A 26,344-nucleotide genomic window follows, 5' to 3' on the forward strand; every position below is an offset into this window, starting at 1 on the left:
ATGTTTTTTTAATTTTCGCTATAATTGGCGCACGCTAATCTTCAGGTTGTAGTATTTAATCTAGGCTTTCAAGGTCTGTTTTCGGACGGTGTTACGCGCAGGGTCAACCAGCATTTTGCAGGTGGATTTGGTGACTCTAGAAGGTCTTCTTAGCTTGGTAGAATACCTGCGTGTAGTCCTATAAGCTCTAGAACCCATAGTATTGCGTTCATGTAGCCATTTTCTAGCTGTAGACTCATCAATGTGAATATCGCGTGCAATGGCGCGAGTCGACTTCTGGCCATGATTCTGGTCCTAATAATTGAAGAATCGAGTTCTTTTCTCAGTATTAGGAACTACTGTTTTTGTTTCATCCCTGGGAGGGGTTATTCGAGTATTTGCGCGCGTTGAGGGTGCCATAATGGGTGGATATAAAAGTGGTGTTGCATTTGGGGATGTTTTGATTTACGCGTTCAGGCAAAAGGAATTCTGACGACCACTGGTGCTCTTCTAAGATTTGCTGACATAACTACCGAGGAAGTAGTGCCAGTCGATGATAGCTTTCATTCAAACAATCTAGCTATTGTCTTAGTAGACTCTATACATTCAACAGACCACCGCTGTAAAGGAAGCTAGCGTCATGTCTCTGAAACGCTAAAGAGCTATGAGCTTAATCAGGTTAATTTGTCACCGATTGACATGGTTCTTGGAGACCTCAGCGCGATGGCGTTGACATAGATTCTTGCAATGGTCAGCTAGTCACTAGACTGCAGAAAGATCACCTACTGCTAGCTAGAGGGTCAGTCTCTGATACGCGTAGTATGTTGGAACGCTTATGGTGAGGGTTTCTGACCTTGAAATGCCGATCGAAGGCATTGCCTTGCCTCATCATCTGTTTTTATACCCAGAGATTCGAATTGATGTGAAACTGCCATTCGCGCATCTTTTTTCCATGCTACACGCGTGGAAGGATCAGTCATAGGCTTCGTCGATCTGAGCCCAAGACCAAGTTGGCTTTTATTTATGAGCACATCTTTCGCAGGGCGCGAGTAAGCAATAGCTATAGCCAATGCATCAAGCAAGTCTTGCTCGTTCAGAAAGCAGTAACCACCGGCCATCAACTTCTGGTTCAGCTCTCTATTCTCTCTTACCATGATGCCGGTGCAGCCCATCAAGCCAATATCAACGACAGACGCGGGCAGATTTTGACCGTGGCGGTAATTAACAAATGCGTCCAGAAATGCGTTTGCCGAATTGTAGTTAGACTGAGCTGGCTGGCCTGTGATTCCACATATAGAGGAAAGGAGTAGGAAAAAGTCTAAACCAGCCGAAGACGTAACCTGGTGAAGATTCCAGGTACCCTGAACTTTAGGCCGCACGCACTGCTCCCAATCTGAAAATGTCATTTTGGACAACGGTTTATCCTATAAAAGTCAGAGTCAAGTCTGAAAGGGTTTAGAGATACACAAACCCTCATGACCGCTGACATCTGCATAATACCCTTCACCGGCCTCGTCGTTTGCTTTATTGCAGCTTCAACATCCATTAAGCGAGTCACATCCCCCGCAAATGGCAGTACCTCACATCCAAGAGCTCGTAGTTCGTCAAAGAACGGCGTAGTCTCCGGGCCTTCCTTTGCAGAGCGAGATAGGAACATGATGCTACGTGCACCATTCTCTACCATCCACGTTGCTATTACTCGACCGAGGCCTCCAAGCCCTCCGACCAAGACATAGCAGGCATCAGATCGAAATTGGATAAGCTTCGGTAAGCCTCCATTGGGGTATTGACGAACTTCCGAGCCATAATCTTCTCTTGTTACATAGCTAACGCATTCGGTAAGCTCCTGGCGTATCGTTGTCCAGTGAAGCCTTGATATCTTGATATCCCCGTCAACTATCGCAAACTCATAATCTGGATCAACATTCCCTGATTTTGCTCGGTGACCAAGATTCTGATAGATATTTACGAGCGATCGACTCGAGCTGGGAAAAGTGACAGCCTGATCCTCGATTTCCACAACAGTGATATCTTTCCTCATCTCAGCTCTCAACGTTCTTGCCATACCAAGGATCATCGATGGATTGGGGTTGATACACGACAACGAAGCGTTGGGAGTAACCCAAATGATTGAGCGTTTGAAAGTAGAAAGGCGGTTCGCGAAACCGCGAAACTTATTTTCTGTGATGTTGTACAGGTATGGCTCGCCAAAGTCTACGAGTACGATCATATCTTGATCCTGGGATATGTTGCCTTCGAATGTACATCTGTCACAACTGATGCCACTGTCCTGAAGGGTGCTTTGAACCACCTCGGCAAGAGCATGGTGGTCTTCTGGTACGACGAGCGTAACTTTCTTTGGGTGTTGAAGAGACTTCTTTAGCTGTGCAACGACTTTAGGGCCGTCTGAAGAATGCTCATTCCTAGGATTGAATACGAAGCCACTTTCGAGGAGGTTATTATGCATCTGGCTTAGGATAGTTTTATCTTTGGATGCATTCGACCCTGGAAGGGCGTCCAGCAGAAAGAGATATCCAAGAGGATGAATGAGTTGTTTTAAGGAGTCCGTATATGCTTTCGAGATCTGTCTCGCTACGGAGATAGACTGCCGATAGCGTTAGTGAAAGTCAAGAGTCGACAAGGTAACCTTACATCGGTCGTAATGATTAGATCATAAGCTCCAGTTTGAAGATTTGAGCTCTGTAAATCTTGGATGTCATAAAATTCGACGTTGACGCCACTGACGCCTCTAAATGCCGCCCTGAGCCTGAATGCGGCATCGAGAGATGCAGCTGCGTAGGTATAGTTGAGATATAGGCGTTCGCCAAAACTCGATTTCAGAATATCCAAAACCAAACGTGTCATTTCATCTGCGCCATTCCCAAGCTCGAGGATCTTTAGGTTTGGATTTTTGTGGGCAAGCAGCTTCAATACGTCGGAGATTTTGAGAGGGTCCGGCTTCGAATGAGCTACAGCAAAAGCTTGATTGAGGTCAGAGAAGGTAGCGTCGGCATCCCATTTAACGAACGAGAGGAGTTTGTCGTCCTGCCCTGGTCTATGGCTAGGCACCGGAGAGATTTTGCAACCCTTGATCGAGAGTATTGTACGACCATTTTCAGAAATGACGGACGCATTCCCTTCCACATAACCCGAGCTGCTCTCTACTGCTGTTCCCCTAATGTTTGACTTGGCTTGTACTCTACTGGAGACAACGAGGTGCTCAATGGCTGTGACAACAGGCAGTCCTGTAACTGACTTGCCTTGTCCTTTGTATGCAGCGACCTGTAAGATCTGCAAACATTGCTCTATCGTGACCGGGTGGAGAATGTACTTTTTCATATCTCCAAAGGGTGAAACGGTGGCAACCGCGTCGTGGTCTTTCAGAGCCGTTGATATTTCATTAAGGCCTTGAAATGCGGGGCCATATTTGAGACCAACATTCTCTAACACATCGTACCAATAAGCTTGCGGCACATGCCTTGGGAGGCTTAGCCTCGGAAGGGGGACATCCAAATCGTCCGAGCTAGACGCATCGCGAAGAGATATCTTGCCAACACAGTGTTCTGTCCAATGACTTCCAGCGAAGGACGTAATTTGAATCGCATACCACTGACCGGTTTCGCTGGTCACCTTCATTGGCCGGAGCGTGGTACGAAGCTTTGATTTTTGGTCTCGCTTCAGAATTAGAGCCGAGGTAATTGAAAAATCCGTCACGGTATACGAGTTCAGGTTTCCCTTCGATAATTGTCGAACCGATTCTCCAGCCACTGCTATGTATGCAGCGGCCGGAAATACGATCTGGTCCAGGAGTACGTGCTCCGCCAGCCAAGGTATCTCTCCAATGTCAATGACATTCTTCCAGCAAAAGTCCGCTTCGCTGCCGTCCAAGACTCGCGAGCCTAGAAGTTCATGTCTGGGGTATTCTTGGCCTTTGACTGCATCCCCGTTTCCAGTAAGTCCAAGAATAGTAACTTGCGTGAGGTCTTCAAAGCTTCATGAAGAGACTGACCTATAGGGGTAGTTGATCCGGCATCCTCATTGATTCCACTATATGCCCTCCATTTCAGTGGAGGTTCCTTCTTTGCTGGTGAAGTAATTGATCTGGTATCCTTATGCATTTCAGCTGCTCTGATCATTTTCTTGCCAGATGAGCTTTGGCTTTGGGATCGCACTCTCTTGGACATAAACTATGCGGCTTCGCACCAGAGGTTTTCAGTGATTGGTAATGTGATAGCATAACATGAAAACTCCTGACTAATCATTCTTAGCTTCTCGGAAGCTCGGAACGAACATTCGGGAACGGCTTTCTGTTATGCTTCTGTGTCGGACTTAGCAACCGGTCGGTCCCTGATGCCTGTGAGCATTTTCGATTCGGATAACTCATTGCGTGTAAGCCATAACCTAACAGGGTTTGGGCAATTAGTGGTAGCTCCCGGATGGCGACAGAACTGTCAGCCTTTCATTGTCATTCACATGAAGCCCTAGTCTTAAAAATGATCACTCAGTAGCCGACGTCCTCAGTAAAGTAATCCAACAGAGGCTCTGATTACTTTTACCTTCTCGGCTCTGCGCAAGAACTTGTAGCAGCCGATTAGGTACCCAGTCCACTGGGGGAATATAAATAGGGTACTTAACCCTCCAACTAGTGATGAGACACTGCACCTACTTGATATAATTTAGTCTGACGTATTCATTCACCATCGATACGGAGCACTGTGCCTTGTGCGGCAATATGGCTGAAGAATTTCAACTTCTTCTCTTTGGCGATGAGACAGGCAATTTCCGAGGGCCTCTACAGGAGCTTTGCGAGAGTCAACACGGAGTCCTCTTTTCTCGCTTCATCGACGATCTCAACGTGCTTTTACACGACGAGGTATGCCGACAACGTCGCCATGTGAAAGAACAAATTCCACCATTCAGGGACGTTCTCGATCTCGTGAGAAAATACCAGGACTCGGATTGCCAAAGTCAAGTTTTGAAGACGCCCCTCTTATGTATCTTTCAGTTAGGCAGTGTCATCAGGTGTGCCTCATGTGTTCCCGTCGGCTTCTGTAAAGCATGGAAATTAATGATTCGCATAGCTTTTTTGACAATCATCCATCTCAGCCTTTCGCGCCCGCTAACACTATCCTGGTTGGCCTTTGTACGGGGCTGCTGGCTGCTGCAGCTATGTCAGCAAGCCAAAGCGCGCTCAATTTGATAGAGAACGCGCTAAGTGCTGTTCGAGTCGCATTCAGGATCGGTATCATGGTGAACAATGCCGCACAGCGCTTGTCCACCGGATTCAATCAAAGTTGGTCACGACTTGTGGTGGGTGTACAGAGTGAGGCATGTAATGCCGAGATCATGCAGTTCAACGAAAGAAAGGTGAGACGCAAAGAGAGAGATCGACCCCTGACCGGATGAATCGGCCGGCCGGACGACTAGCCATTTCTGGAGCTGACCCCTGGCCCTAGATGAGCAGACTAGAGGTAGGGCTAGGGCTTGGACCAGGGATGATGGTGCTGTCCCGGCCAATTTATCCGGTTGGAGGTTGGATATCCTATCTTTCCTTCCCTTGCTTCTCGGATCGTCTCCCTTTAACCACGATGGTACTTGTAAAGAGCATACATCATGTAAAGACGAGTGTTAAAGCCTGGGGCGCTCGGAGCAACAGCGTTATTCTCTCCCTAACTCGATATAAAGCTAAGCAATATTTTAGGCTTTCCCACGGGCTAGCCATGCCTACATCAGCTCGAGCAGTGCAGATACAGTCACCGTCAGTGGACCGCCGGCCACTATCAAAGCTCTCTTCTCGGAATCAGATTACCTCCGTCAGCGCAAAACAGTAGCGCTCGATATATTTGGGCCATTCCATGCGCCACATCTGTATAGCGATGTTGACATCGAGGAAATTCTTCAGCCGATCGCAGAGACCAAAGTGGACCGACCTTCTCAATCATTTAGTGTCCTTGGGTGCAGTGCAGAGTCGTCTCCTCCAGACGTTGGCCTGGGTCAGTTACTCAGACAGTTCGTGGACGATATCCTAATTCGACCTCTATCATTTGACAACGTAATCGCTACGGTAGTCTCGAAGGCAAGGGATTCAGGTAGAGAAAAATGCAACATCTCTTCGATAGGGCCTTCGAGTGCCCTATCTAGTTTCGTATCCAGCTTAAGAGCAGAGACAGAGCTCGAGGTGAGCGTTGGAGAACAGTTTAGGTCGACGAAATCTACATATGACCGAAGGAGCAAATCTCAGAAGATTGCCGTTGTGGGAATGTCTGGTCGATTCCCTAATGCCGACAACATTGATAGTCTATGGAGTTTGTTGGAACAAGGATTGGACGTACATCGAAGAGTTCCTCGAGATCGATTCGACATCGATGCGCATTACGATCCAACTGGTAAAAAGAAGAACACAAGTCATACTCCGTATGGGTGTTTCATAGATGAGCCAGGCTTGTTCGATGCACGTTTCTTCAACATGTCACCGCGTGAAGCCTACCAAACCGATCCCATGGGCAGACTGGCCTTGGTGACAGCATATGAGGCGCTTGAGATGTCAGGTTTTATACTTAACAGGACACCCTCGTCAATGTCAGACCGTGTCGGTACTTTCTATGGCCAATCGAGTGATGATTGGCGCCAGGTCAATGCAGCAGAGAACGTTGACACCTACTATATCCCCGGGAATATACGCGCTTTTGGTCCTGGACGTATCAATTATCATTTCAAGTTTAAGGGGCCAAGCTACAACGTTGATACTGCTTGTTCGTCAAGCTTTTCCGCAATCCAGTTAGCCTGCACATCTCTCCAGGCAAAAGAATGTGATACGGCAATCGCTGGTGGCCTCAATATTATGTCAGCTCCAGATCTTTTTTGCGGGCTCAGTCGAGCCCAGTTCTTGTCAAAGACTGGGTCCTGCAAGACATTCGACGATGGTGCCGACGGATTTTGTCGGGGTGACGGCGTTGCAACAGTCGTTCTCAAAAGGCTGGAGGATGCAGAGGCCGATGACGATTTAATCCTAGGCGTCATCTTGGGCATATCAACGAATCACTCATCAGAAGCAGTGTCGATCACGCAGCCCCATGCTCCAACTCAAGAATCCTTGTACAGAAAAATATTAAGGGATTCGCGTGTCGACGCCCGTGATATCAGCTACGTCGAGATGCACGGGACAGGAACGCAAGCTGGCGATGGAGCTGAGATGAGGTCGATCTCAAACGTGTTTGCTCCACGAAATGAAGGCCCGCGAAGTCAAATACGTTCATCGGAACAAACAGTCCATGTCGGAGCTCTCAAGGCGAACATTGGCCATGGGGAAGCTTCTGCAGGCGCCTCGTCTCTGGTAAAGGTCTTACTCATGCTAGAACGAAATGTCATTCCTCCTCATGTCGGTATAAAAGGCGTTATGAACAAAGGCTTCCCAACCGACCTCGAGGAGAGAGGTGTTCGTATCGCGCTCAAAGGAGCCCCATGGATTGCTCCCAATGGCGGTAAGAGGCGGGCATACCTGAATAACTTTAGCGCAGCAGGCGGAAATACTGGACTCCTGCTAGAAGATGCTCCAAAGTCCGCACGGATGAGCGACAATGATCCTAGAACGACTTTCGTGGTTTCGATAACCGCAAAGTCAGCTTGGTCTTTGAAGATGAATATTCAGAAACTCATCTCATACTTGGAGATGAAGCCGGACACATCGTTACCCAAACTTTCTTATACGACCACTGCTCGAAGGGCTCAGCATCCTTACCGCGTCTCTTTTGCCGTAACAAATATCCCTGAGGCAACGGAAGCCCTGAGATCGGCTCAAGCTGAAGTTCTCAAGCTTGCTCCTATTAAGAGCCCTCCTAAAGTCGTATTTGTTTTCACTGGCCAAGGTGCACATTACCCATCGCTAGGGAAACAGCTTTTCGAGAACTCGAGACAATTCAGGTCTGACATCTTGGACTTCGACAGAATAGGTCGCAGCCAGGGCTTCCCATCTTTTCTACCTCTTGTGGACGGTACCATCGTGGACGCTACGCAGTTCGCGCCCATCGTGCTACAGCTTGGACAAAGTTGTATTCAAATTGCACTGGCACGGTTATGGATCTCATGGGGCATCTCGCCAAGTGCTGTCATGGGCCACAGCCTGGGCGAGTATGCTGCCTTATTTGTGGCGGGAGTCCTATCCGTGAGTGATACCATCTATCTTGTCGGGCGAAGAGCACAACTCCTTCAGGAGCATTGCACGGCAGGGACTCATTCGCTACTTGCTGCTGCCGCCTCTATCGCTGCCACCTGCGAAGCGTTAGGCGGCGATAGGCCTGATATTGCCTGTATCAATGGACCTCGAGAGACTGTGATCAGTGGTCCAACAGAACACCTGGTGGCTTCCTCGAAAACCCTCAAGGCCGCCGGCATCAAATCTGTTTTGTTGCCCTGCGCTTACGCTTTCCATTCGGCGCAGGTGGCTCCCATTCTTGAACCGCTCATCAAGTCAGCCAGTTCTGTTTCATTTGCCAAGCCAACAGTTCCTGTCATTTCTCCTCTGCTTCAAGAGGTAGTGCCTGATGGAAATATCATTGGCCCAGAATACTTGGCTCGCCATTCCCGAGAGACTGTCAATTTCTTGGGCGGTATTACTGCTGGGAAAAGAAAAGGCCTCATAGACGAGACCACCATCTGGGTTGAGGTTGGTCCAACGCCCATCTGCTCTGCCTTCATCAAATCGAGCCTTGGTAGTGAGATAGTGACTATCCCTTCACTTCACAAAAAGGAAGACCCTTGGCGGACTCTCTCAAATGGACTCAGCCTCCTGCACCGCAAAGGCTTACAGATTGACTGGGACGAAGTCCACAGTGAATACGAATCGTCCCATATGGTCTTAGGCCTACCCAGTTACACATTCGAGAACAAAAACTACTGGCTTGACTATCACAACAATTGGTGTCTCACGAAAGGAGAGGCCATGGAGGCGCCTACCGAGAAGCGCAAAAGCGGCCGTCTATCTACATCATCGGTCCATAAGGTAACCAAGCAAGACTACGGAGAGAGGATCACAGTTGTAGCTGAATCCGATCTTTCTGAACCCGATCTCAACGACGCCATTTTTGGACATGTGGTCAATGGGGCAGCTCTCTGCCCGGCAGTACGTATATTCTCAACTGTTCGTTCATTGAGACTAACAGAGTATGCAGGGCGTCTATGCCGATATGGCAATGACACTGGCAGGTCACTTGCACAGAAAGGTCAACAAGAGCGAAGATTTTATTCCCATGGACGTGCGTCATCTGGAAATCACAAAGCCTGCTATTGCAAAGGGCCGCGATGCGAAAGGAGAGCAAATCTTAAGAATAACCGCTACAGCTGAACGGCCCCTCAGTCTTGTCAAATTCACCTATCATAGCATATCTGAGGACGGCAGTGATGGAGAATTCCATGCCTCGTGCGAAGTTCAATACGGGGATGCAAAGTCTCTGCTTGCAGACTGGTCTCGATTTGATTATTTGTTCCATTCACGAATAGATCATCTAGCTCAAGGCGCCAATGCTGGCAAATACCAAAAGATTAGCCGAGAGCAGGCATATAAATCCTTCTCGTCTTTCGTACAATATGGCAGAAAATACCAGGGAATGAAAGAGGTTATTCTTGACAGCAAGAACTTCGAGGCCACTTCCTTGATCGAGTTTCAGGCCAACGATAACGACGGCGATTTCGATGTAAACCCTTACTGGATTGACAATATTGCTCACCTTTCTGGATTCGTGCTGAATGGCTCCGACGCCGTCGATTCCCAGAAACAAGTCTATATCTCCCATGGCTGGGAGTCTTTACAGATGGTGCGCCCGCTGGCGGGCCGCCGGTCTTATCGCAACCATGTCAGGATGCATCCAGGACCGGGCAAAACAATGGTTGGTGATGTCCATGTATTCGACGGAGATGATATGGTTGCTTTGGTTGCAGGTGTCAAGTTCCAGGCCATTCCGCGATCTCTACTTAACAAACTTCTTCCTCCCCTCAATGGAGCTGCCCACCATTCCGAATTGAAGGCTACCGCTTCAATGAAAGGTATGGCCGACCATCCAGACGTCAAAAACTCCAAGCCTGAGAAGCAGCTGGCTCCAACTTCGAAAAAGACAACGCATAAGGCCTCCACATCAATATCTCCTCCACAGAACGGCAACAAAATTATCACTGGGTTCATGAGCATCATTTCTGAAGAGTTAGGATTGGAACCATCGGAGCTCCATGACGGAGTCGCCTTTGCTGATATTGGACTGGACTCTCTGATGTCACTTGCAGTGAGCGGACGACTGCGTGAGGAGTGTGAAATAGATGTGCCCACCTCCTTTTTCGCGGACAAGCCTACCATTGGTGAGGCAAAATTTGCAATTCTTGCACATGATGGTGGCAATCCGGAGGCAAATGCGCTGACTGAAAGTGCATCGATTGAATGTGCCTCAACTGGCAGTGCGGCAACAACGGATTCGATGAGCGGTGCTCAGATGACTCGAAACACCTCGATTGGGACTGATCTGTGCAATCACCCTGCGGAAGATATAACAAAGAAGCTCCTTAGCACCGTCTCTGAGGAGCTAGGCATTGAGCAGACACATCTCCTTGAAATGAGTGATTTTGCTGATATGGGTGTTGACTCACTTATGTCACTCAGTATTATTGGAAGGATTCGTGAGGAACTTAATTTGGATCTCCCCTCCACTTTTTTCGTCGATTATCCTAGCGTTGATAAAGCGAGGATTGCAATCAGCGCTCTGACGGGAACGACCTCAAGCGAAGGTGCTACTCCATCTAAGGATAGCATTGATTCCTCTCCAGATGATATGGACACACTACCAACCATACATGGTACAAATGACCAGGAGTTGGCGGATTGGGTTCTAGAAGACCAAGGCCAGGACTCGACGCTTCGCCGGGCGACATCCATACTTCTATCTGGCAGCCCTAAGACCTCCTCAAAGAGCTTGTTTCTCCTCCCTGATGGCTCAGGGTCAGCAACATCATTTTCATTGCTTCCTAACATCTCACCGGATGTTTGCGTATACGCTTTGAACTGCCCTTTCATGAAAACTCCCGCAGACTTTACAAACGGCATTGACAGTGTCTCAGAACAATACCTTGCTGAGATCAAGAGACGACAACCCCAAGGTCCGTACTACCTTGGCGGTTGGTCTGCGGGCGGCGTCCTCGCCTATCAGGTTGCATATAAGCTGCTGGAGTTGGGTGAAAGGACTGAACGTCTTTTCTTGATCGATTCGCCATGTCCTATGGACTTGGAACCACTACCATCATCATTACTTCACTTTATCGACTCCTTGGGATTACTTGGCACCCGAGGTACATCACCGGACTGGTTGATCCCACATTTTCAGGCTACGATCAAGAACCTCGAGAATTTCACTCCTCGCTCAATGACGTCGGTAGACGCACCCAAAACTTTACTCATACTAGCCCGCGATGGACTGTTAAAAGATGCCAGAGATCAAACGTTCCCGAGATCAAGGGGAGAGGCAAAGAGCGTGAAGTGGTTACTTGATAGTAGAGGTGGTATTGGAACCTATGGCTGGGAGAAGCTCATAGGGGATGAGAATATCATAGTGATGAATGTTCCAGGAAACCACTTTTCAGTCATTCGAGAACCAGACGTAAGTTTTCATCCACACGAGTCTCGGACGTAGCACGTTCTAACATAATGGACATAGGTGGAACACGTAGCGTCTTTATTACGACGGGGTCTTTCAGTATGATAAGAAGTATTATGGGATAGTCCTAACGCGGGGATATAGATTGTTCTACAGTTCGTTATCTAGATAGATAGATAGATACCAGATATGTTCTAGAAGTGTAGAAGATTGCTAGTATTAGAAACAATGGGAGCCCGTTGGCCCTACTTAGGCCAAACGAGTTTAAGTCCACACATTGCTCGATAATTGTCTATGGTTTGATCGATTAAAGAACGTCACGTGCCTTTAACAGAGTCACGTGGTTTTACCCGGCAGCGCCTCACGTCTCACGGTCGCAAACCGCGCGCGCACGGGGCGGCTAAGCTGCGCATCTTCAAAAGCTATCTCCTCCCATAAAACACGCTTAATTCGTACGAAAGTGAGATATTTAGAAAGCGCGGGTAGTGCTGCGAACTAAAATAGAGCCGGAGTTTTTATTAAGGCGTCGCGTGCGAAAGTGTTATACAAAAGTTGTGATTTTTTGAATTTTCGTCACGTGCGCAATTCTCTTCGAATAGCCGAAAGCAGATCATCTCGCCTCGATCTGAAAGAGCCGCATGGTAGAAAACGACGGAACTACCGAACAGCCGGAGTGGAGGGGGGAAAAGATCTCGGTAGAACTAAAGTAGCTAGTGTGGAGCACAAAACGTGACCACATGATTAACCAAGAGAATAGAAGAGTAACAACTCAGGTGTTACTATAGCTTGGGTTAAGAAACTATATTTGAGTTGAGCACGAAGCTCCTATCTAAGGGAAACCTATCTGCTTATATAGAACCTTCCTGCTCATGGATCCCAGTGGACCCCGTGGAGTCCGATGGACCCCAGACCTACCGTTTGGGCTCCCTCGGATCCGTCACGTGACTTCCGTGTCCCGTGCCTCCCACTAGGTCATGTGAGTCATAACAGAGAAGTACCTTACCCTTCTTCGCCTTCTTATTCAAGGCTCTCTGACCATATACTCTAGAATATGCCTTGGCTACCTTACATATGAGACAAGACCCATGACATGTCTAAACGCCAATTGATTTCTAAGAGCTCGTGTGGTTAAGTTTTCTATATTAGTACAGTCACACGCTCATTTGCCCTTGATTTGTTGCGCCGTACGCGCGAGCTCCAAGACATCTGCAAACGGCACCTCTTTATCTAATACTGTTAACCTACCGAAAACACCACAACCCATACTTAGGTATGAAAAGCTCTTCTCGGCGGTGCTCCATGTGGCTACGTCCAGGAATATAATGCAGATGGACGACGCAATGAGGTCGAGAAATTTGCTATGAGTTGTCCATGTTGTCAGTCTTTGGAATCAAGGTATCGTGGATCGAATCGGCAATATCTGGCATACCTATCGATGATTTCCATGTTCAGAATTTGATTCGCGATCGCCAACACCACTTGTGCAGAGTTGACGCATAACTCCCCGCATTTTCTTCGACAGTCTTCCGAGACCCGACCATCTGACCGGTTGCCCACCCAGGGGAAGCATATCATGTAGACAGCTTCATGGTACTGGCGGAAGATGGACAGAGTGACATCGCGCACGTAAAGGTCGTCGAGGGTCAGGTGCGTGTTCTGCTTATGAATCTCCTGCAGAGGAGTCGGGAGGTGTTTTCTCCAACCCTCCAAGATTTCGAAAGCTGTCTTCAACTTCTGCTCCCGCTCTGTGAGGGACTGTCTGAGCGCTCGCTGGGTATACAGCATCTCGGCTGCAGAGCTGATAACAATGGCGTAAAGACATTGGACAGAAAACCAGTCTATCTCCGTGCCGGATTTAGGTGGGGCATGGTCAATCCAGTTGTGGCTGAGTACCTATTCGTATTGTCAAAAAGTTTCTTTCTTACCAAATATTGCAAAGCGGCTCCTACTGGAGAAACTCCATGCCGCAGACACTGAGGGGCCTCGATTGAGTATAGATACCATAGACTCCTCCTCGCAAGATCCCTATCCTTGTTGCTCATATTCGGTCCATACATTGAATTACAGTAATCGAGTTTCAACGCCCTAGCACAGCTGACAGCACCTGCTATAAGCTCACAGTGAATGATCTCATCAATTTGCTCCGAGATAGTTGTCTGAATGGCCAATCAGTCAAACTGTGAGTTCGCGGACGGGTTAGACCGACCATTGCTAAAATTGTCTAGGCAGTCAGTACTGAGCAATACTTGTGGTGGAGGGTTCGGATTACCTGGAATTTTAGTAGAGTGTTGGGCGAGCGTAAAATACTAGCACGAGATCTTAATGGTATCTTCGCATATTGGAGGGCGCTGTTTCTTTCCTCTGAATTAACAGGGCGCTGGGAGAAGGTGAGGTAGGCTTGATATCCAAAGGCCATGACAGAATCAATCAGCGATATCGAAATTGACCCCTCTTGAGTCCGGCCTACGTTTTCTCTGACAATACTGTCGAGATATGGCATTGTCAAGAAGTTCGGAATACTATCAACGTTCGCGGTCATTCAAAGAAAATAGGGGAGGATTCGATTTACCCTACTGGTCGTTGGAAGCATGCTGTTTGTAATTAACAAATGGTTGGATTATGGCATCATGACCACAACACGTACCGGCTTTGCAGCTTCCCATGAGGGCTTCATTATTCCTGTACCAGCTGGCAAAACCATCGTGGCACGGCTCATTGGCAAGGTCCATGAACGACGGTGGAATCTTTATCGTAGATAGCCTCTTGAAAATCCGAACTATTTCGTCCCGTTTGGAGCTGCTTATATGACCTAGCTCTCGATCCTGTACTGAGAATACTGCGCTGAGAGAATAGTCGACGCTGGGTATGGGATCTGCAAGCAGGGCTGATTAATATTTGTCGTTATCTGAGTTCAAAGACGGTCTCCTACCTGGAAAGTTTTTCGTGGGGCTAGCCTAACTCATAGGAATATGATTAAATGATAATACGTTTGACCAAGATTGTCGCATTAGCGCTTACCTTCTCGATGAGATTGAGATACTCGATCAATCCTCTTGAAAGGCCCGACGACTCAGAGTCCTGTATCGGTTGATTATACGACTGAGACAAATCTAGGTCATTCACTGCAATTGGTGTTGCACCTTTGACCGCGCTAGTGGGCAGAGTGGTTAATTGGTCGTCAAAATCCAATTGCCACTCAGCGTCTGTAGTGAAAAGCGGCCAAAGTGATACATTTGAATCAGGTACGCTGCTCATCTCCGTAGGCGGTGGTGCTGAGGTTAGGCTGGTGGCATTTCCCACCTCTCTCGGGAGGCCCCAGGGAGAATTTTCAGACCAGGTTCGTATAAAGTTTTGAGTTTCCGAGAGAGAATCTAGCCCTTGCAGATTATTACCTGACCGATTCTCTAGAGGAGAGCTGAAGGTTCCCGTTGACGAGGAGGCTGATACTGGCCAGCAATGGGTGTCATTTGGCGGCTCAGCCAGGACATCGGCTGTGGAATGTCTAGTGTCGTCAGGCTGCGATTGAGATTCTGGGAATTTCTTGGACGACGCCGATCCCATAGACTTCTTGGCGGGTTGACGTTTTCTGGGCTGCTGGTAATGGCACTCTTCGTCGTGTCTCTACTCAGCTTCATCAGTCTTGAGCACGCTGGCAAACCGCGTCTCGCACCTTGCAATTCAAACATGGGTTATCACCATTGCCTTCGAACACCTATTGGTAAGCTGGTTGGATGCTCGCTGGCAGGTGCTGAGGACACTAACATCGAATTTTCTTCAGCTTGCACATTCCACAGGCCCCTTGCCTGCGTGGCCTCCATTGCTTCTCGGTCGTGGAAGGTGGAGTGTCGGGGGTTGCGTGAGGAGGCGAAGCTGTCTGACCTGGTTGATACCAAGGCTGCTCCATTACCATCCTCTAGAGAAGGCTGCAGGCAGCACGGTCTGCTTCAAAGTCCACCAGCGTTTGGCCAGTCAATAAACCTCGGAAACAAAGGTTGGGTGCACGACTTTTCGGTCGGCATGTACCTTTGCTATCGGCAACCGAACCTTAACCCTGGAGCGCCAAAAGCAAAGAGGAGCGTGGGGTGGACATACTTAAAACATAGTGGAAATGAGCAACTATTTGTAGGCTACGTGGCATACTCGCCTGCCTAAAGAACGTTCTAAGCTTATCTGCATACTGCGCCGTGTAAGCTTAGTTGCATACTCGCCTGCCTAAAGAGGTATAGCGGGGAAGTCTTGTACTTCCACTAGTAGGGGGTATACCCTGGCTACCCAAACTAGCCCTGATTAGGTAATAATATTAATAAAATCAAAACACCAGCTAGACGCGTCCATATACTTTAATATGCTCACTATGACTACTCTAATCACTCTAATACTTAGTAAACAGTCCATCAGCATCATAGACTGCCTAACAGCGCGCTGGCATACTCTTAATTAGCTCCTCAAACTCAAAGCTTCCCACTTTATCCCATGCATCCTTAACTGCGTTTCTCAATTGATCATACCCCATGATTTCTGGGTAATTATCCTAAAGGTAGTTCTTCATGATATGCCATACTCTCTCAATAAGGTTTAAATCAGGAGAGAAAGGAGGCTAGTAGATCACTGTGATACCTCGGTCTCTTAAATCCTGCCTAGTATTTCCAGCAGCATGGCCAGGAGCGCCATCCTGCATGAGTTTCAAGTGTATACCCTCTCTCCTCATCAGCCCAATATACTCATGAATCACTGGCACAGTGTGTGCCTGGTAGGACTCCTGATTAATTGAACCCCAATCCATCTCCCAGAATATTCCTGGCCCTTGAGTATGCCCGTGAAAACAACCCCAGAACATCCATCCCATCTTTCTTTGATGCCTCTCCACTATGCAGGTTGGGTCCCATTCTTCACCTGGGCGTCGAGTTACCCAGGTTCTAGTATGCCGTCCACCAGTAATCCAGGTCTCGTCCGTCCATAAAATGCTATACCATTGTTCCATAGTCCATTCTTTGTACTCCTCTGCCCAGTCCTTTCGAGCCTTTTGATTCTTGTCTAATATGGGAGGCTTGCGCATTGCTAGACGCCGATGAAATCCTTCGCGCAAGAGGGCTGTTCTAATAGCATCCTTTTTAACTCCAAAGTCCATGACGTCCACTAGCTGTTGAAAAGACATGCGCCTATTAGCAGAGGACGCGCACACGAATTCAACTAGCTCTTTCACTTGAGCCTGAGTAAGAAGAGGGGGACGCCTTGATTTCTTCTTGGGAGTAGGTCGCGCATTTGTACGGCAGGCAGACTGAATTTAGCGCAAAGTAAAGCCTGTGAACGTACGAATCTGAGAGTAGTTCCATCCAATAGACTTTAATATCTGGCAATCGCGTCGCTGGTCTCGAGTAAGATCAAGGTGTTTAGGTGCGCGAATAATGATGTGAAGATCAGGGAGTTCTGGGGTGATCAAGCGTGGTAGAGGGGCAGGTGAAGGGCCAGGTGTAAGAGGATTTAGTAAATCTTGAATGGCTGCCATTGCAAATGACCTGAATAGTCTCAATAATTCATATTAGAGTATATGGACGCGTCTGGCTGGTGTTTTGATTCTATTGATATCACTACCTAATCAGGGCTAGTTTGGGTGGCCAGGGTACTACCTACGTAAAGAGTGAATCAAAAACATCTCCGAGCGACCAAATCGAATTTTTGGAAATAACTCGACAACCACAAGTCCCAGCGACAAACCGACCACGGGAATCGATTCGCAGCCCCTTCTTCCAGTCATAGAGAAAAAGTTGGGGCCTGCGGCCGATAAACCACCCATCACGGGCGCGCGAGGCAATTCAGGGGCCGAACACGTCAACCTTTTCACGGCGGAGTTGAAAACGGTGATCAAGTTCACGCAGCAGGAGGACATCAGAGATGGCAAGAAATTGCCTCGAAGGGCCCTCCCATCGACGACCACCGAGAAGCTATGCTCCTCAGGTCTTGCAGTCTAAGAATATCTACGTGCAGAGATTTCAAGGCGCGATGAGCTGCTGAAACAACACAGCGACGACGACCCAGTGAAGGACGTACTGGAGCGTGTCAATCAACGTCTCACCAACATAGAGACAATCATCATTACGACGCCTCAAGGCGATCAACAGAGTGGTGCTGGCCACGGTAGTGAAGCTACGTGGTCTGGCATCTCAGCAGTCCCTGGGAGCGCGTCCCAGAAGTGCCCCGGCCCAGTCTTCAACATCGCTCTCACCCGCAAGCAGCGCAAGCAGGCTTCAGCCCCAGGGTTCAGGGAGATCAAGATTCGAGTCAACGACTGCGAGCTGTCCGAATCATACCGCCGCAAGCCCAAACCCTCCGAGTTCATCGTGAACATGGTGAACCTCGAGATCTCCAAATCAGGGGTTACCGGATTGGGAAACCACAACAATGGCGCACGGCCCACCGCGTCAGGACCGTCGACATGGCCAAGATCCTCCCCAGCGGAGACGTCTACCTGTATGCCAAGGACCCGGCCACAGCAGAAAGGCTCATTCACAATCATAGTGCTTGGGAACACGTCTTTGGGGACAAGGCAAAGTCAAGATCCCAGTTCATGGAGTGGTGGTGTCCGACATCCCCATCCACAGAATGAACACCAAAAACCAGTTGGGGGCGATTGAGGCCATCAAACAATCCAACGAGAAACTGCTGGGCAATGCCGACATCCACCAGGTCCACTGGTTGGGCAAGGCACAGCCTGGAAAGTCGTGGAACGCCCTGGTGATAGAGTTCCACAGTATCTACGTTGCAGATACAGTTGTCAAGGCCCAGAACATTGCATTCGAGGGCGCCCCCAAAAGGTCCAAAGGTTCGACAAAGACTGCAAGTCAGTACAGTGCTTCAACTGCCAGGAATTTGGACACACCCAGCAGGCATGCAACAGGCCTGCTATCTGCGGTTGCTGCAGCTCGAAGGAGCACACCAACAAGCAGTGCCCGGATATCGACAACCGGGCGAAGTGGCAATGCGGGGCATGCAAGAGACATAGGCACAGAGCTTGGGACCCTGAGTGTGAGAGGAAGAAGACCGAAATCGCCCGCATCATGGCGGCGAAGAAGGCCCTGAAGGATGACCCTTACTTCCTCCCAGACGTCACCATCACCCCAGGCATCTCTGCCACAACCACGAGAGCTCCCAGCACGGTGGGGAGCGATCACCAAGGCGGTGCGGAGTTGACCCCACCATCCGTAAACTCCTCACCACCGACTCTCCCTCTCCCCTCTTGACGAGATAGTCTCGTCACCAGTACTCCCAGCCCACAACCGCGTCAACGCTCTAGCCATGGCAACTCCAGCGGTCAAGTCCAAGAAGAATATCATCCCCTTCCACAGCTCGCCCATGAAACCTGTAGCTAATGCGGATGCCTTTGTGGAAGTCAATCGGAATGGGAAAGTGAAGAAGACCACTGCGGTGTTCGAGCAGAGGGCAACCAAGACCCCAGCGCCTGCGATTACCCCTCGAGTCTCGGCAGCTATACCGCCGAAGGTTCTAAACTTCACCAAGCGCAGTGACGGCACTGTGGACACGACCATGGCCAACACCACGAAGAGGAAACTCTTCATCAATAGGGACGATAGGGCGCCACTCTTCGGTCCCAAAACCCCAGGCCCTGCCCTCCAATCAATGATGGCAGTGGAAACCACCACCGAACACGAGCCCTCGGTTGACGGGTCCTCGGGTGAAACTGAGCACACCAGGAGTAGCTATGCTACCTCGAAGTCTGCTGAGGAGATCTCTGGTGCCTCTGCCAGTACTGGCGGAGAGCCATCGAAGAGACAGCGGAATAAAGTCGTGGTTCCCAGACCTGACCGACCCCGCACCAGGCGTGAGCACTCTGCGCTGACGGATACCAACCCACAAGACTGTTAATGAAGGAGCGCTCCAACGCGACCCTTAACATCATACAGTACAACGTCAGGAAGGAATTCTCGATACAGACCAGACTGCTTGCGGATGCTAATGTCGACGAGGTTGACATTATTGCCATCCAAGAGCCATGGCTTGGGCCCGAAGGCCAGACCACCAACGCATCGAGAGGACTCTTCACAACTTATATGATGGCCCCACCCCCTGACTTCGACAGACAATCAAACAGACAGAGGGTCTGCTTTATGATCAACTCACAGAGGATCAAGCAAAGGGACATCACTTTGATAGGCCGGGGAGTGGACTTGTGCTCTCTTCACATCAAGGTTCGAGTGAACGGTGTGAGGAGGACTATATCGATCCACAATGTCTACAACCCCTACCAGAAAACCGATAGCCGGCACCGAATCAACAAGTACACCGAGGGACCATGGGAAGGTATTCGAGAGAATAGCATGCTACCATACCTGGACTTAACGCTGGAAAAGTTCAAGAACAACGAGCAAATGGTAGTAGGAGACTTCAACCTCGAACACCCTGATTGGTTCGGTGAGCTCCCGGTTAAAACCAAACACAAGGAGTTGAAGTTCCTGCGCGAGCTTATGCAGAGATATCACCTCACACTCATACTGGAGCCCGGGACCTGGACTCGGCCTCCACAACAAACAAACCACAAGCGGTATACTGTGATCGATCTGGTATGGGGAATCCCACTGATCCAGGAGCATGTTGAGACATGCAATAGGGATGTCATACTAGATCACGGCTCTGATCACAAGCCTATCCGCACCGTCCTCCTCCTACCGGCAGACCCACCCTCAGCGGTGGAGCGGAGGAACTGGAAGAAGCTCGACTTAGGGGTCCTCCTTATCTGCCTGGAGAACCTCTTACCGCCATTAGTGGAATTGGATGAGATCAACTCGACCGACCAACTCGAAAGAGTCACTGAGCAGATCAAGTCAGCGTTGGTACAGTCTGCAGAGGCTGCAGCACCGATGGCTCGAATCTGTACCAGGTCAAGATTGAACTTCACCCCAGAATGCATAGAGGCAATCCGAAAACACAAGAAAGCATGCGCAAGGCGAGACGACAAACCAACCGCTAAACGACATGCTGCAGCGGTCAAGGCCCACGCTGAAATGGACCGCCTGGTTCGCAGCTCCAAGAGGCAAACACACAGGGACAAGGTCTCAGAGGTCACCGATGCTCGGGGCCTTTGGGCACTAGCAAAATGGTCCAAAACTTTTACGCTACCGCAGGCCGCGTTCACTCCCGACATCAGAAGGAAGGATAAGACGATAGCAGAGGACCTGCAATCCAAAGCCGATGCACTCCGTGAAGTGCTCCACCCACAACCCCCAGAGGCCGACTTGAGTGATATCGAAGGGTATAACTACCCAGAGCCAAAGGGGAAGTGGACGCCAATCACTGAGTGGGAGGTGTCAGAAGTTATCAGGGCTTCACCACCAGACAAGGCTCCCGGGGAGGATGGCATCCCCAACAGGGTGATCAAGGCGGCGTCCACAGTGCTGGTGCCGTACCTCACCAAACTCTTCAACGCATCATTGCAACTCGAGTATGTTCCTCGGCACTTCAAGAAGTCGATTACGGCGGTCCTTCGAAAATATGGAAAGACAGACTATGCTGACCCCAAATCGTACCGACCGATCGCTCTGATGAACACACTGGGGAAAATGATGGACACAGTCTTGGCAAAGAGGATGTCATTCCTCGCTGAGAAACATCACATGCTGCCAATTCAACATGCTGGCGGACGGAGGTTAGCGGGGTGCGAGCACGGCATCCACACTATCCTCGAACGAATCCACTCCGGGTGGAGAAAGAGGCAGGTAGCTAGCATGCTACTCCTCGACATCTCTGGTGCCTTTGACAATGTGTCACACCAGAGGCTGCTGCATAATCTGCGGAAGCGGGGTATCCCAACTAGTGGGCTGGCTTCAGAGCTACCTCACTGGAAGGACGGCGAGAATCAAGCTTCGAGAGGGGATCACAGAGGAGTTTACGGTCGACACGGGTATTCCCCAAGGGTCGCCACTCTCCCCGATCCTTTACCTCTTCTACAACGCAGACTTGGTGGAAGAACGGTGTCAGCGATTTGAGGTGGTGACGAAGGGAGGCTACATTGACGACGTGGCCATCCTGGCTATCAATGACACCATCGAGGAAAATATCAAGGTTCTGAAGGAGGAAGCCGCTCACTGTGAAGAGTGGGCGCAGCGGCATGCTTCAGTGTTCGCCGTGGATAAGTGGAAGCTTGTCCATTTCGTTCACAAGCGTGACGCCAAAAAGTCAGACATAGGGGATCTCGATATGCACATCGAGCTTCCTCTGCCCAAGGGAGGTACCCACACAATCCACCCGCGGGGGAGTGCGCGGTATCTCGGAGTCATTCTGGACTCCAACCTCACATGGGGACCACATGTGAAGCACATTGTGGAGAAAGTCACACAGTCTACCCAGGCTTTGAGGGCTATCTCGGGCTCGACATGGGGGATAAGCAGAAACAGCATGCTTAAACTCTACAAGGCAATTATCGTCCCACAGATCACATATGCTGCTTCGGTGTGGTACATACCACAAGACTACTCAGGAGAAAAGACCCGGCGGAAACAGATGCTGGCCAAGCTCGGTGCAGCCCAGAAGCTAGGACTAACGGTGGCCACGGGCACCTTCAAGTCAACGGCGAGAGCAGTCTTGGAGGCGGAGACCAATATCCCGCCAGTAGAATTTCGACTTCTACAAGCAGCGACCACAGCTGCCACACGCATCATCGGCTCCCCGATCTACCGTGCAATGATGCACAGCGGGAAGATTCGGATGTCGATGGATGAACACCCCGACACAGATCGGCTGTCCCCACTGCAGAGGTTGGAGAAGGTCGTCTCTAGCATGCTAGGTATCCCACGACTAGATGTGCTAGAGCGGTTTGAACCAGCCCCTGTGGCCCCATGGTGGAAGCCACCCGACACTTTCCTCGCTGCCACTAAAGAGCTAGCGGTGGAGGAACACGACAAGATACGCAAGGACTACAGGCCCGGAGATCTTTGGATGTACACTGATGGCAGTGACATCGCTGGGCATGTGGGTGCTGCTGCTTGGTGCGAGCAGAAGGACTGGCACTTGAAGGCGTACATGGGGACCTCCTCGGAGTCTACCGTGTACTCAGCAGAACTGATGGGCATCCACTAGGCTCTGATCTTGGCTCTCAGAGCTGGGAGAGGAGTCCGGCGGGTGTTCATTTTTACCGACAACCAAGCCTCGATCCAGTCTACAGCACGGCTACGCTTTCAATCTGGGCAATATATCCTCAAACGAATTATCTCAACACTCAAGATCCTTAATGGAAAAGGAGTGCACATCGAGATCAGGTGGATCCCAGCACATATTGGTGTCGACGGCAACGAGAAGGTGGATAGGCTAGCTAAGAATGCTAGCGGCTACAAATGTGAACGGGCGGTGCGACCCGACATCTTCAAGTTGCGATCTACAAGCAAACGCGTCCTCAGGAAGGCGTGCCAGACTCAATGGCAAATCTCCTGGCCGAAGATAGATGAGGGCAAAATCTATCGGAAGCACAATGGCAATCTTCTTCACAGGCACATCAACAAGCTCTATGACAACCAGCCCAAAGCGGTCAGCTCTATCCTAGGGCAACTTCGCTCTGGGAAGATCGGCCTGAACAGCTACCTTCACAGGATTGGGAAGGCAGAGCAGCCAGGGTGTGTTTGTGAAATGGCGAACCAAACGGTCGCACACATTATTGAGGAATATCCTCGATTCAAAACCCTGAGGAAGCAATTCCTTGGACAACGGTTCCTCTTTAGGGACACCAAGTTGATACTTTCAGATCCACAGTTAGCTGTGAGGGCGGCAAACTTCATGCTAGCAACCGGTCTCCTGGATCAGTTTCGCTACTACAGATCATACTTGGCACGACAATTAATGGATACGGAGGAGTAGAGTGTTTTTATATCATTGCGGGCTAACTTCAGGGCTCCAAGGGGCCGAAAGATAAAACTTCAAACTGTAAGATTACAAAATAGGGATGGCGGATAGGCACCTCGATCGGAGTAAGGGAGAATTGTCTTTTCGGGTTTGGATTTATGGGACGATCGAGGCGATTTCTTTTATTTCTTTTGTACTACTATTTGTGCCTCTTTGTTATTGTGGTAGAAACCACCTCGGAGAGGAGTTGCCAGGATGCCTGAACTGTAAATTAGACGTCTCTACATAGGGCTTAGCAACACTGCACAGAGTAATGGAATCAAAAAAAACGTAAAGAGTGAAAGCGCCAGGTACTCCGCTCTCAGCACTGCATAGATGATTTAATTTCGATAGGCTCTCAACGTCGCGCTTTTGCTGGAACGAGGACCTGCCATTTCGGTCGGTCGGTGAGAAGCCACCGAGCGGTCATTGGCGACTTTTACGGTGGTGATGATGTCACACTTGCTGTAACGTGAGCTGGAACGGCCCGGTCCTCCCATCTACCCGTAGATAACGCGACCCATGCTAGTCAAGAACTTCAAGAGCGCTAGGGCTGCTAGCTTCACGTCACGTTGTTCGCTGTGTCAAGAATCTGAACGTATCTGGTCGCTGTGATGCAAGCTACAAGTATACGTATACGATATACGGTGGAGGGAAGAGCCTTTTGGAACTATCGTACAATTCTTTCATCTGACCCAGACTCATTCTTACCGTCCCCCGAAACCTTCCTTTTGATTGGTGAATACTAGGTCCGAAGTTGGTCTTGTGGTCTTTGTAATTTCCCCAACTTCAAAGAATAGGTTGACAAACGGAAAGCTCCTCTTCCGCAACAGACCGGGACAGCTCTTGCCTCGCTCAAGGCCCCCCCTGATTCAATTTTCCATTATACTCCCTCGTGTCAACCATCCATTACGCAGCTACATTCTTTTTGTCCCCACCTCACTCACATCTTCGGACTATACTTACTCCAACCCCTGATTTTCTTCCCATAGATGTAGAAGAGCAGCGGACAAGGCAAGAATGCAATACTTATAAACCCCAGCAAACTTGTTGCCCAATTGACACCCAAGTTATGATACATTCCTGCTGCGAACATTGGAAATCCAGCTCCGAACAAACTGCGGACAAAAGTATTGCCGGCAAGAGCTGAATTGGCGTACATGAGGTAGACGTCGATGAGGTAGGACATGCCTTGTAGGAGGACGAGCTCGACGGCCAAGCCAATCGGGATGCCGGCGAAGACTTGGGCCGCCCAATGCACAGATGGACTGCTTGTCCATGCGAACCAGAAGAGCCCGATGGGGAGGAGAATGGAGCCGAGGATCATTGGCAGAAGACGCTCCTCGGGAATAGGTTTGCCGCCATTAGCGATCATTTTGCGTTTGAAGCGGGTTTGTGATGCATAGACTACAATCGCCACCCCACTCAAAACGCCGACGGTGATACCTAAGAAGGGGAGTGCCCCAACACCAAGATTCCAATGCCGTTGCTCTTGAAAAGCGATGGGGTAGGCTTCGAAGAAGAGGTAGACGACACCATAGATGAAGGACATGTAGAGGGTTATAAGTAGGAGGATAGGTTCTTGAGCTAACATCGCAGCAGGGCGGAGAAGGTACCGCTGGGCGATATTTCGGAGATCCACCCGCTGCTCATCAGCCGGAGCATGTAGAGCCCAATTTTTCGTCTCGAAGCGGAGCCGGCTCGCTTTTTGTTGGAGAATGACCGGGGCGTAGCTTTCGCTGCATATGAAGAGTGCGATAAGCCAGAAGGACATTGCTAGGATAAATGTCATCCATGCCGTCCATCGCCACCCTAGGTTGTTGTTCATGACGATGAAGCCACCTGCAATTGGGCCTGCTACTGGCCCGATAAATACTGCCCCAGTGAATAGTCCGAGCGCAAGTCCTCGCTCCACGGGGCCCCAGAAGTCAGCGAGTGCACCCCCGATGATAGCCATCGTTGACGCGCCGAAGACGCCTTGGAGGAATCGGAAGAGCATGATTGTTTCGACGTTACGGGCGACGGCGACGGGAATCTGGAAAATTGCAAAGATGAAGTAGCCGATGAAGAGCGGGGTTCGACGGCCATACAGTTCGCCTGTGGTAAGGAGCAGGTAGGTAAGCATTTGGAGGGCTGAGAAAGGGCGGGGAGGAAAGGGAAAAGATACGTACTGAGGGGACCCCAGATCATAGGACCTACGGCAAATCCCTGGAAATGAAAGTTAGCGAGAATGTTCTTGATTAGACAGTGGAGCTTCGGGGGGTGAGAAGGTGGACGGACGAGCACTATCAGGCTTGTGCCTAACGTCATGACTTCTGTGGATACACCGAATTCCTTTGACGTGACGTCTGTTGCGGTGCTGAAGATGCTACTTGAAAAGGTGAGGGTGAAAGTCAGGATGGCGTAGAGGATAGTGACTCGGTATTTCTTGCTCTTGGGCCAATTCTGAGGATTTTGAGGGTCGTCAGGACCTGTAATGAATGTTCAGTCGGGGTTCATCTGCACATCTGGACTCGAAGCAACCAGACCTTCCCATCCGACGAGATTGGGATCTTTCTCCTTCTCATTCGGCATCACTGCGGTATTCTGAGCCTCCTCCTTCTTGCTCTCAATGCTCTCGGCTGCAGCTGAGATGTCCAGGTCTTCTCCATTGAAGATGCCTTTCTCCATATCTGATTCTTTGTCGTCGATATGTGTGCTTTGCTTGGCTGAGGAGGATGTCATTTGATCGCCATTGTCGAAAGCAGTCTGTCGCTGCTCAAGTCGTGCGGGCTCTGTCAAAAGAGTGTGGGAGGAGTCCATAATTACGATTGAGCTCTAAGGTATGTGGATTGTCTGGACGGATTATGTTA

At 49.7% G+C, this 26,344-nt stretch overlaps 6 protein-coding genes across 6 annotated transcripts; 2 read left to right on the top strand and 4 right to left on the bottom strand.

Annotated features, from left to right (window-relative positions):
• Positions 1–592: 592 nt before the first annotated feature.
• Positions 593–4,167, bottom strand: LY89DRAFT_788107 (KR-domain-containing protein). Its single transcript, XM_018223135.1, has 5 exons — positions 3,989–4,167; positions 2,632–3,914; positions 1,451–2,584; positions 831–1,403; positions 593–720 (listed from the first exon to the last, which is right to left on the bottom strand). The coding sequence occupies exons 1-5, from the start codon at positions 4,161–4,163 to the stop codon at positions 667–669; spliced, it is 3,219 nt and encodes a 1,072-aa protein (XP_018063554.1). The 5' UTR covers positions 4,164–4,167; the 3' UTR covers positions 593–666.
• Positions 4,168–4,711: 544 nt separating this feature from the next.
• Positions 4,712–11,796, top strand: LY89DRAFT_628214 (putative polyketide synthase; the record flags this gene model as incomplete). Its single annotated transcript, XM_018211178.1, has 5 exons — positions 4,712–5,001; positions 5,061–5,346; positions 5,681–9,097; positions 9,147–11,612; positions 11,670–11,796. The coding sequence occupies 5 exons, from the start codon at positions 4,712–4,714 to the stop codon at positions 11,712–11,714; spliced, it is 6,504 nt and encodes a 2,167-aa protein (XP_018063555.1). The 3' UTR covers positions 11,715–11,796.
• Positions 11,797–12,340: 544 nt separating this feature from the next.
• On the bottom strand, positions 12,341–14,774 carry LY89DRAFT_279311 (uncharacterized protein). The gene is made up of 8 exons (XM_018206444.1): positions 14,628–14,774; positions 14,254–14,481; positions 14,179–14,200; positions 13,879–14,128; positions 13,816–13,830; positions 13,559–13,765; positions 13,039–13,502; positions 12,341–12,967 (listed from the first exon to the last, which is right to left on the bottom strand). Exons 2-8 carry the CDS (start codon positions 14,336–14,338, stop codon positions 12,769–12,771), a joined length of 1,242 nt encoding a protein of 413 aa, XP_018063556.1. The 5' UTR covers positions 14,339–14,481; positions 14,628–14,774; the 3' UTR covers positions 12,341–12,768.
• LY89DRAFT_279324 (uncharacterized protein) lies at positions 14,279–15,485 on the bottom strand. The gene is made up of 4 exons (XM_018206445.1): positions 15,372–15,485; positions 15,280–15,321; positions 14,539–15,217; positions 14,279–14,481 (listed from the first exon to the last, which is right to left on the bottom strand). Exons 2-3 carry the CDS (start codon positions 15,293–15,295, stop codon positions 14,583–14,585), a joined length of 651 nt encoding a protein of 216 aa, XP_018063557.1. The 5' UTR covers positions 15,296–15,321; positions 15,372–15,485; the 3' UTR covers positions 14,279–14,481; positions 14,539–14,582.
• A 2,016-nt stretch (positions 15,486–17,501) lies between these two features.
• LY89DRAFT_740937 (uncharacterized protein) lies at positions 17,502–18,847 on the top strand (the record flags this gene model as incomplete). The annotated part of the gene is made up of 4 exons (XM_018220653.1): positions 17,502–17,572; positions 17,632–17,956; positions 18,126–18,451; positions 18,529–18,847. The coding sequence occupies 4 exons, from the start codon at positions 17,502–17,504 to the stop codon at positions 18,845–18,847; spliced, it is 1,041 nt and encodes a 346-aa protein (XP_018063558.1).
• A 5,607-nt stretch (positions 18,848–24,454) lies between these two features.
• Positions 24,455–26,294, bottom strand: LY89DRAFT_701315 (MFS general substrate transporter; the record flags this gene model as incomplete). Its single annotated transcript, XM_018217187.1, has 5 exons — positions 24,455–24,474; positions 24,540–25,004; positions 25,085–25,137; positions 25,304–25,589; positions 26,021–26,294. The coding sequence occupies 5 exons, from the start codon at positions 26,292–26,294 to the stop codon at positions 24,455–24,457; spliced, it is 1,098 nt and encodes a 365-aa protein (XP_018063559.1).
• Between the last annotated feature and the right edge of the window lie 50 nt (positions 26,295–26,344).

The sequence above is a fragment of the Mollisia scopiformis genome, assembly GCF_001500285.1.
Source record: "Mollisia scopiformis unplaced genomic scaffold LY89scaffold_29, whole genome shotgun sequence".
In the NCBI taxonomy this organism is placed as follows: Eukaryota; Fungi; Ascomycota; class Leotiomycetes; order Helotiales; family Mollisiaceae; genus Mollisia; species Mollisia scopiformis.